This window comes from Phoenix dactylifera, unplaced genomic scaffold (genome assembly GCF_009389715.1).
Source record: "Phoenix dactylifera cultivar Barhee BC4 unplaced genomic scaffold, palm_55x_up_171113_PBpolish2nd_filt_p 000502F, whole genome shotgun sequence".
In the NCBI taxonomy this organism is placed as follows: domain Eukaryota; kingdom Viridiplantae; phylum Streptophyta; class Magnoliopsida; order Arecales; family Arecaceae; genus Phoenix; species Phoenix dactylifera.
The window spans coordinates 150,001-160,102 of record NW_024067919.1 but is presented as its reverse complement, the minus strand read 5'-3'; the positions used below and the strand labels follow the sequence as shown (position 1 = coordinate 160,102).

At 40.8% G+C, this 10,102-nt stretch overlaps 1 protein-coding gene across 5 annotated transcripts in view; it reads left to right on the top strand.

Annotated features, from left to right (window-relative positions):
* The first annotated feature begins 322 nt into the window (after nucleotides 1-322).
* Nucleotides 323-10,102, top strand: part of LOC120103982 — a 24,010-nt gene continuing 14,230 nt past the window's right edge. For 2 of the 5 annotated variants that reach the window (XR_005508439.1, XR_005508438.1), the window contains exons 1-2: nucleotides 323-1,611; nucleotides 1,878-1,961. Coding sequence is in view for 1 of the 5 variants with exons in the window: in XM_039119190.1 (XP_038975118.1) it covers nucleotides 564-1,598 (1,035 nt within the window). In the remaining 4 variants the exon portion in view is untranslated. Of the gene's footprint in view, nucleotides 1,612-1,877; nucleotides 2,127-10,102 lie in introns of those variants that run through there. The other 3 variants (XR_005508437.1, XR_005508436.1, XM_039119190.1) reach the window with 2 other exon arrangements.

Sequence of the window (10,102 nt, the reverse complement as noted above, 5' to 3'; positions counted from 1 at the left end):
GTTTATGGGTGGATTGCTATAAATTGAGGAGGTAAAGTGTAATTTTTGCTTTATTTTAGCCATTAGGTGGATCATCCATATTTTGTCAAGGTTGCATTTCTCTTGAAACCGCGTTACATGGGAAAAAACTGAGTTACATGGGGAAGGATAGAAAACAACGAACACAGTAACTAACTATACTCGAAACGGTCGTCTCGGACTTACCGCACTCGGCCCGGCTGGGAAAGAAGAAAATACATGCCACCGGTTATTTCTCCCCGATAAGAAGAAAGCCGGTATATATGGCAACATTGGAAATTTATCCAAACAGAACTCACGGCAGACTGGGGATTTATTCGTGCGCTGTATTATCCTCCATCTACGTCCTATCCGGTGGACTGACGTTTTCTCGAGAGCGGAAAAATTAGAAAATATAAAATGGAAAATAACGAGGGATATTTTGAAAGAGAATCGGAACTCGAATCTCTTTCTCTCTTTCTCTCTCTCCAAATCATTCCAAATCCCTAATCCTCAATCTCTCCGCTCTTCTCGTCTTCTAGGGTTTCCTTGATCTCCCCCCGTCAATGCCGGCGACGGTGACGACGACGGCGGTGGTGGGGCGAGGCCTCCACCCGGGCGAGTGCGGCGGCGACGGATGCGACGCCCGGAACCCCTGGCCGCTCCACAACGTCCGCCACCGCGGCGTCTTCTGCCGCCTCTGCACCTCCTGCGTCCTCAGATACCACCATGGATCCTTCTGCTCCACCTGCTTCGACGTCCTCGAAGGCGCCGCCGCCACCGCCTGCGGCGGAGACACCTCGCCGGCAGACCGCCCCGTCGTCCAATGTTCCAAGTGCCCCTCTGTCTCCCACCTTGCCTGCCTCTCCGCCCCCGAGCTCGCTGCCCAGTTTGTCTGCCCTAGCTGCAAGAACCTCGATGGCTTCTCCTACTTCCCTGTCTCCACGCGAGAAGAGACTGCCAGTGAAGGCGAGAGACCTTCAGATGGAAGTCGGAATACGATTGACTCTTCCAACGCGAAGGCGCTTCTTGCCGCCGCGCAGTTTGCGGCAGCTTCGATGAGCAGAGCGGCGGCGGCCGCGAGGGCTGAGGCCGAGCGGAAGGTTAAGGAGGCTGTGATGGCAAGGAAGAGGGCAAGGGAGATGCTTGAGACAGCTTGTGTAGTTTCCAAGAGAGAAAAGGAAAAGGAAGTCAAGGTGGAGCTGGGGACAGCATTGGTATCCAAACCAGAGGAGGTGGAGCCAAAGAAGAAAATGCTGCAGCCGAGCAGGACTGTTGCTGCTGTCCTGGCAGCACAGAAGAGGATCCAGAATAGGGAGAGGGAGAAGCTGAGGAAGTTCCATGATCCACTCACTGTGAGGCAGAGGCCTGCGCAGGGAATTGCAGAGAAGGATAAGTCTCATGAAACTTCAATGTCTGGCCCGAAGAATGTCTCGGGGAACGTGAAAAATGGTCTGGGAAGTTCATCGAAACCCACAGATCATGTAGTACATGAGAAGGGGAAAAAGGGGATGCTTTCTGGTCCTGAAAGAGGCAGCACTGATGAGGAAAACAGAAATTTAACAAAGAATGCTGCTAAGGGTACCAGGGGAGCTCAATAGATTCGAGGTGAAGGTCTCTATCTTATCGGATCTTCTTAAATTTGTTGGTAAAATATTTCATATTCCGGAAATCATAAAGAAAGAATCATTATCTGGTGTCTTTTGGATTTACATGTCCATAAACGCTTCGACTAGAACATGCATATTCTTTTCTTTTACGTTTTCTACATCTTTTGTTTGCTCTCTGTCTGTAAGTTTGATTTGTGAATTTGTGTGAATTCACAATTGAATCAAAGAAGCTGGTTTCCGCTTTTAATTGAAATGTTGACATTGTTGCAGATTCATCAATGTCCAGAACTAAAACAGGAGCTTTTACTGGTCTGTGAAAGACAGCTAGTCAGCGTTCATGGGTTGCTTTTGTGGGTAAATATTATGTGTTTCTCATTATGTTTACTCTTCTTTGCTCAGTTGCTTACAATCATCTGTTGAGAGTATGTTGTGTGTTAATTAACTTTTTTCTGGTGAAGCTAAATGTCTTAACTGGGTCCTATTGTAACATTGAAGTGAACTAAAGCTCTTTCCTTTCTACCTTCTGTTTTTTTTTTTTTTACAAATGCCTTCTGACTTTTAAGAAAATGTTTGTTTTGTCTGGAAGTTCTCTAAATGATTCATTCATCTTCAGTTTACTGTTCTATGCCCAAGGCCGTGAGCTTACTTGATTTAGTTTTGGATCCAATAGCGGGTTGCTTGTCTTGTCCTTTGCATTACTTGGCAATCGTCTAGCTTATCACTCTTTGGTTTATCTGAGTAGAATGTGATATCTTATTTGAATGTAAAGGATGCCATATATGGTTCTTATATCACTTGAGCCTTGAGGATTAGCAGAATATGTATATTATGTTGTACTTTCTTAATTCTTCATATTCATTGGAGTGAAAATCACACAATTTGGTTAACAAATACTCTCTGGTAGACAAGTATAAATCAAGGTAAACTTCATTCCTCTGTAATATAGAATAATTCTAGTAGCTTTATGAAGATGAATCGACATGTTTTGAACATTTAGGTTGTTGATTCTTATAAACACATTACACACTAAATATCATCTGAGATGTCACTATTATTTCATAAAAAGATCATCAAAAATAGTGTGGAGTATATCATGAACATCTAAATATTATAAATTAACATCACGATAGCATAATGTGGGAACAGAAATTTTACAAAGAATTACAGTTTTCAGAGAAGATAGTTATGCATCATTTGTGTTGATACATATTATTTAGTTATGCATCATTTGTGTGGATAAATATTATTCAGTTGTAGGTGTGGTTTGCATCCTATCCCTCCTTAGGATTCAAAGGGGATCTGTATGATGCCGACGAGATCTCTGCAAATGGTTGATATCTTAAGGTTTTACAATGTGCTCAAGTACCTTAAAACCTTGCCTTGTTAGTATTAAAGAAAAGTTAGAGTTGCATACCAATGCAGACAATTGCAAATGATATTAGTATGAATGTTCTAGCCAATTGCATAACATATGCAAATAAAGGGTTTTCTATGGCACTCCTGGTGATTCCGTACAAGTACCATTGGCTAATAAGCAGATTTTATCCATTTGCTGACCAATGTTTCAGGTTAAATATAAGCCGTTAATTATCAACCTGCTATTCCTTGTTTGAACATACAAGTGTAGGTCAGAGGTTCCATTTTTACTGTGACATGATCCAAATGGAGTGGGCCTTTTTGTCATTTAATCTCCTCTTCAGTTCCATCTTCCTCCTCTTTGGCATTGCAATGATGTACTTATCTTGTGCCATTGCTGAGCCTTCCCTCGCCCCTACCTATTGTCGAGAGTTTTTCACCGATTGATCAAAATATTACCCCATATATTGCACCGTCAATCACCCCGCTCCCCACTATTGAACCTTTTCTTGTTGCTAAGCCTTCGCTCACCCCATTTGATGCCCCACCACTACCATTGACATTTTGTCCCCGATACCTCATTTCAAATAATTGCTAAACCAAGCCTCACTTTGCCTCCCTTTTTCTTCCTTGAACATCATCAGCCCATTCAATCGCCCTTCTTATCGCCCTTCTTTCTTCCCCACCATGCCTCCCTCTTCTTCTTGCTCTCCATCCTTCCCATCATTGCTTATGTTGCCCTTCTTGCATTCATCTTTTAATAGTCTAGGGGTGGTGTTGAGACTAGTTGAAGGAGAGTGGTGGTTAGGCTCAACAGCAGCGGGGGGGGGGGGGGGGGGGGGGGATTTGAGGTGGGTTTAGCTGCTTTATTTGAGGAACAAGAAGATCTACGGGAAGAGAGAAGGTTGAGCAATGGGTGAGTTTGATGATTTGATGTTGATGGGAATGTTGGTCGGTCAATACGGGTGAAATAGGGTAAGTCACAATGCTAAAATTGGTGGTCAATTATCAATCATCTATTCAATTGAACCATTTCGATCCCTTTGCCCTTTATCAAATGAATGATTGAAAGCTCAATGCAATAAAAATGTAAAAGTATACAAAACCCAAATATAATAGGTAGATGTACGTCAAGGATTGAATGAATTGCCCTATTTTGTTATTTCGAATGAATATAATTTATTAAGGGCCTAATTGCCATTGACTCAGTTCCCTTTTCTTTCTTAAAAAAGGTAATTAGATCCAAAAAAATGTTTGATGAGGTTGCTTTCATCTTTTTGTTGTTTTTGAAAGTAATCGTGTTCTAAAGGTGCTCTAGTTGCTTAGGCAAGGTGACGAAACCCCTAAGCACCTCAAAAATCCTCAGGCAAGGCCAGTTTACTTGAGGCGGTGCCTAGGTGAGTGTTTGAGATAAAATGAGAGGCGGTCATTTAAGCACCTCTCCAATGTCTGACAACATTCTTGTTGTCCTTTTTGCCCATTCTTTTAGATCACTGTTAGCTTTATTTTGATGTTGATTTTGGTCCATTGGGACCAATATAGATAAATGGTTACTTTAGGATATTCAGTGGTTTGTTATTTTACGTTGTGTTGTTTAGAAGCATGAAACATGTTTTGCTAAGTGGTATTTTACTATCATGTATGAATACTGAATCTATTTAGTATGTCCAATGGTTTATTTTTTCCATTTTTTGTTCAAAACCATATTATGGGAAGTGGTGTTTTGATGTGATGCTTTAAAAGATGCAAGCATCGATCATTTGTTTCTCGACTGCTTGTCGTGCAAAAAATGGAATAACTGAGTGAAAAAGGGGAGTCTTTTTCACTTTCTGTTCGTCTTCAGTGCCCCAAACCGGTTTTGAAAGGAATGATTTGTCAAATCCACCTGGTAAGGAAGATAGGTCATTATCAGCGTCCCCATCGGAAGAGGCAGCATAAGCTAATATGATATCCAATGTTCAAGATGATCATGATTTAGGATGTTGAAACTTGAAAATTAATTTTGTGATGTTTATATTATTTCTAGATGTAGATGTTATTTATTTCTAATGCAATTATTAGACTTTTCATATATTAGCACCTTGCTTTCATCAGGAGAGCGCCTTTTTGGTGCCTAGCACCTTGGGCAATATAGTGGTCTTGTCATCTTAAGGGTGCTTTTTATGTTTACAACTTGGAAAATAATTTTGGAAATCAAAAATTTTTCAATAGCGAAATTGCTTCAGTTTCAAAAATTTTGGAAAAAAGGAGAAAATTAAGCCATTGCCATCTCCTTATTGCAATTGCTATCACAACTGTCCCCCACCCCCAAACAACGATTTCTTCTTCCACCAAGAGGGTTGGAAATGGGCTCAAGCTAGCCCAAGGCCCATAGGACTTGGTCGGCTTTGAGTCAGGCCTTGAGCCTAACTTGAAAGGATTTTGGTTGGGCTTGAGTTTGGGTTGTAGGGTCAGAACAATAAATTGACCTGACGAGTCCAACCCATAGCCCAACTTGATGCCTAGCCTAACTTGCCCCCTCCGCCAAACTAAACCCTGACCCTATCCCTAACACCCACCCCTCTTACCACATCCCACACTGTTACCCATGTTATAATACTCCACCTTTTTGCTCCCTCTCATATTCTCATGCTTTTCTCCACCTCTTTCTCACTCTCCATAATTGTGCCCTAGGCCTCGATGTTCACCCTCTCTTCCTTGCTAACCCCCTTGCCACCTCAATGTTCTCTGCCACGAGCCCTCCCCAACTCATGGATGCTGTTCAGTTGCTCTCTTCACTCTTTGCTTTTGCCTGCTTCATCGTCATCATCGTCCATGGTCCCAGTATTGTCTCCTCGATTCTCGATGGGCTCCCTCAGCCTTACTGCCCTAACTCTTGACGCCCCAAACTATAACACTAATCCCCTCCACCTTTGCTTGTGGACCTTCTCCCTCTCCAAATCCCCCTCGTTTTCTCTTGTACACGAATACTAGGGTAGGGTCACCGAGCTCGGGTTCGAGCTCATGTCAGGCATGCTCGAGCTCGATTTTTGTAGGGCCTCGTTCGGGCTTTGGGCTAGGCTCGAATTTGGGCTTGGTCAGGGCTTGGGATTGATCAGAAATTCTCTTGGGGCTTAGGCCTAGCCCGAAGCCAGAAGAGAATTTCCAGGCCAAGCTCAGGGAGGGGTGCGGCCCAAGCTAGCCTAACCTAGCTCACTTCTAGCCTTAACCATCAATACTATGACTAGAATAATGGCTGATACTTGCTGCTTGTGCTGCACCATTCTTGTAGTTCTTCACCACTAGTGGCACTATTTTGCTAAGATAGCCACCACCAAAGTTCGCCAAACTGATACTGAGACCCATACCGGTCGGCAATTAGCCTGGTACAGTACGGTTGCATACTGCACTGTGCCGTACCATACCATGCCGGGGTGATTGTTATTTTTTTTGAATTGAAGTCAGCAAATGGTTTGCCGACTTTATTATAGCTTGTTGGCAAAAAATAAATAGGATCTCCTATTTCGAAACGAAACAGGGAGGGCTTCTAAGTCCTCTCTACATCTTTTCGTGTGGTCTCTCCCTCTCTCCGTCCATTCCTCCCTCCCCCTCTCTCTCTCTTTTCTTCTCTCCTTCCTCTTCCTCCCACTTGCCTGATTTTTTGAACCGAAGGGGTGGAACTGTGCCAGTTCACCCTCGGTATGGTTCGGTACGCTCCGGACCGGGTGGTTCGGGGTGGTACAGTGAACATGGGCCGCCACCACCACAACCACCATGATTATGTTGGCTTCGAGTACATTTGATGGTCTGTTGCACTCTCATGTATTAGATTTAATCTCTTGCCTTTGAGATGTGCTCACTGAGATAAGATGGAAGGCAATCAAATGCCTTCATAACTCATATTTAATCATAAATTGATGAGAAAGCTTTGAACTTTGGGCAATCACTTGTGGTGATAGCTAGGAGAGAAAAAGAGAGCTTGCCACTCACCTTAGCCCCGTCTCCCACCTTCCTTCCATCTGTCCTAGGGATTGAGTTTGTTGTTAAGCATTGCAACAGATTGTGAACTCAAGGGGGATGAGAGAAATAGAAGAAGAGGGTGAGTGGGGCCTCCATGTACCTTACACCTTTGCAGTTCTCTGATAGGTTTAGGAGGTCGACAATCTGATCGCAATGAACTGGTCCAAAAGTTGATGGTTAGGCAACAAGGAATCATGATCCTTATGAAGATTCAAACGGATCCAAATTATTTTATCAAGAAAATTGTATTAATCAAAACATTTAATATGATATTTTTAAATAACTAAAAAGGATTTTTTTGACTCTAATAAAGATATTCTAAGTGTGAGATCTATGGTCATATAGATGTCTTATTTTTTTGCAGATAAATTTTATTGTTAAGGAGTTTATGTGATTCTATTTTCATGTCTTTTGGGGTATAGTATCACTTCTTATTGTCTAGTTTAAAAGAGAAGTTATAGAGCGTTAGAAGATTTATGGATGGGAATGGTTTCTTTCCCAAACAGATTATAAGCTGTAGCAAATTCATTTACCAAAGTGAAAAAAGAGTTTGAAATGCGTTTGTCTAAGCTTGAGCTCATACCTTGTAGGGTGGAACAAATAGAAGACAAAATGAAAAAGGAAGAAAACAGATTTTAGCGACTTTCAATCCTAGATAGTGGACTTGATGAATTTCCCATGTGCAAGGTAGAATCCAGCCTGATCATTCCAATCCTTAAATCTCATCTTCATTGATATCCTTGATTGACACCTGCAGAATGTCCTATATATTTTTGAGCTGAAAAAGGTTCATGTCCCTAGCGCACCTGGCACCAGAGATGGATCAAGTTGAACCAACATCATTAGACTGAAAAAAACATTGCACTCAACGTTTAAAAGATATAATTTTGCTAGGTTATGTATGACCCAAGTTTTTATATCGTCCTTTTGTTATTTAACAACGTATGTGTGGGAGGCTACGAATCTTTAGAACGATCTATTTGCAAACACAACTAGCAGAAAGTTAATGTACTGGAGATGTTTTTATTAAAGTAACATTGGATTGAGACACAGGATACGGAGGACATGGAGGATTTTTTATCATTAAAATTAAGACAAAGGAAAGGGGATTGTTGAAGGTCAGTTTGAAGGAAAACCATTGAATTGATTCTTTTTTAGGTAATAGTTGGTAGAAGGCCTGACAATTGCCTTTATGGTATGAAGTTGTGAGGTGATGATCAGTAGTTTCATAATTTAATTTTAACCTTGCTAATTAATGTAGAGCATTGCTTAAACACTTGAGAATATCAGTAGGTTAACAAATTAGGTGGATGAGGGCGGGGGTCTCTGGAAAAAGATAGAAGGGTGTTGACTGGGAAAAGGGTCTGACTGAGTTGTAAGGTTGGGGGTTAAAATTAATAAGGTATATGACACCACTAAATTAAACTCATGGAATCTAAGAAGTCTAAGTCAGATAGCAGACTATGGTGCAAAAGCTAATTGGCTTTTGTTAGGCTTTGTATAGGGTTTTTAAGATAAGCATAAGTGAATTCTGCATCATAACAAGGCTCGGGAACGTGAAGAGGTGTTCATACTTTTAATTAGGCTAGGGATAAGTCTCAAGGTGCATGGAGTAAGCCTCGTTAATTTTCCTAAAGTTTTAAAATTATTGGAAAGTAATATGATATTAATTTAAGATAAAAGTGTTTGGGGTTATATATGGATTCAGCTATAAAGTTTTGTATGGATCAAGCACGCCAGTCACCAAGCGAGCACAAATATTTATTGTACAGTACATATCTTGCCTTGCCTAGATTTGAAATTTGGAGTCCACTAGCAATGCTTTACAAATAGAAGTGATTCATTTCTTCCTTTCTTATGGATTATGGAAATAATCATTGTATGCCTTCAATAAGGTGTAATTGTGACATAATGGTATGAAATGTGCGAGTCATATGGATCTCTTAATTTGGTACCTTCATGTTGTAAATCTTCATCAAAGAGCCTAAAGGCATTTTTGATGAGCCTCACCTTGAGGCAATTCTCAAGTAAGTCTTTTTAAAGAATGACATTTATGTTCCTTTTAAACAATAGTGTTGGTTAAGCCTTATCTAAGAAGGAGGAGCTTCAGTACAGTGAGCAAATAATATATTAATGTTGATTAAAAAAAAGAAAAATCATGTTTGGACTATTGGAAGGAAGAATGGACCTAATAGGAAGAACGGGTCTTGTTGTTCTATTTGGCTGGAATGGGATCAACATGAGTTATATATAAAATTTTAAACCGACAATTGTTGTTATTGTATGTCTAGTAAGGCTCTAGGGTGTCCATTTAGTGATTAGCATAGAGAGATTGCTCGAATTTTGTTTGGTTTGGGCTTCATTTTTAGAGGGTGAGCCTTGCCGCAATAGTAAGATTGCTCTATTACAACCTAGGCATTAACGTGTTTGAAACACAAAAATAGCCTATCAGTATATGGGGGCAAGGCTGTGTATATTTGACCCTCCCTAGACCTGCAGTGCGAGAGCCTCGTGCATTATGCTGCCTTTTTTTTGGCTTAGCTCCTACCTTGTACTTTCTCATGTTATTTGTTTCTACTTTTTCTTACTCTAGCACCGCTTCCTTGTTGTCACTTATACCTAGCAATTTTGTTTTTAGTTTTTCTTACTTAGCATCCCCCGTTATTGAAATTGCACCTGTATCTGCTAGGGGATTGGTTTTTGTTTGTTGTGTTGGTTAGAGTTTGATGTCTGATGCCGCCAAGGGATCATACAATTGTGGATAATAGGTTACAGATAGGAATATGTTTAGGATTTAGTAGTCTGGACTATTTATATTACAAAGAAAGCTTTAGGAAGGGTATTTGACATGAATAAGTGCAAAATTGTGCTTCCAGAATTTTAATAGTACAATTTCCTTATACGTTTCTTGAGGTCCTTGCATCATCTTATGTGACATGTATGAAGCAATAGGTCAGAGGTGCAATGTTGTGCAATTATACATATAGAGCTTTAGTACAAATTTCTTCCAGAGGTCACCCCATTTAATTACTGAGACAAGCTTTATCTATAATGCGTTTTGATCGGACATTGGATTGGATGATAGTGATTCCAATTTAGAGATGCATAGAAGTACTATTAGGTGAATTCTGACCATTGAT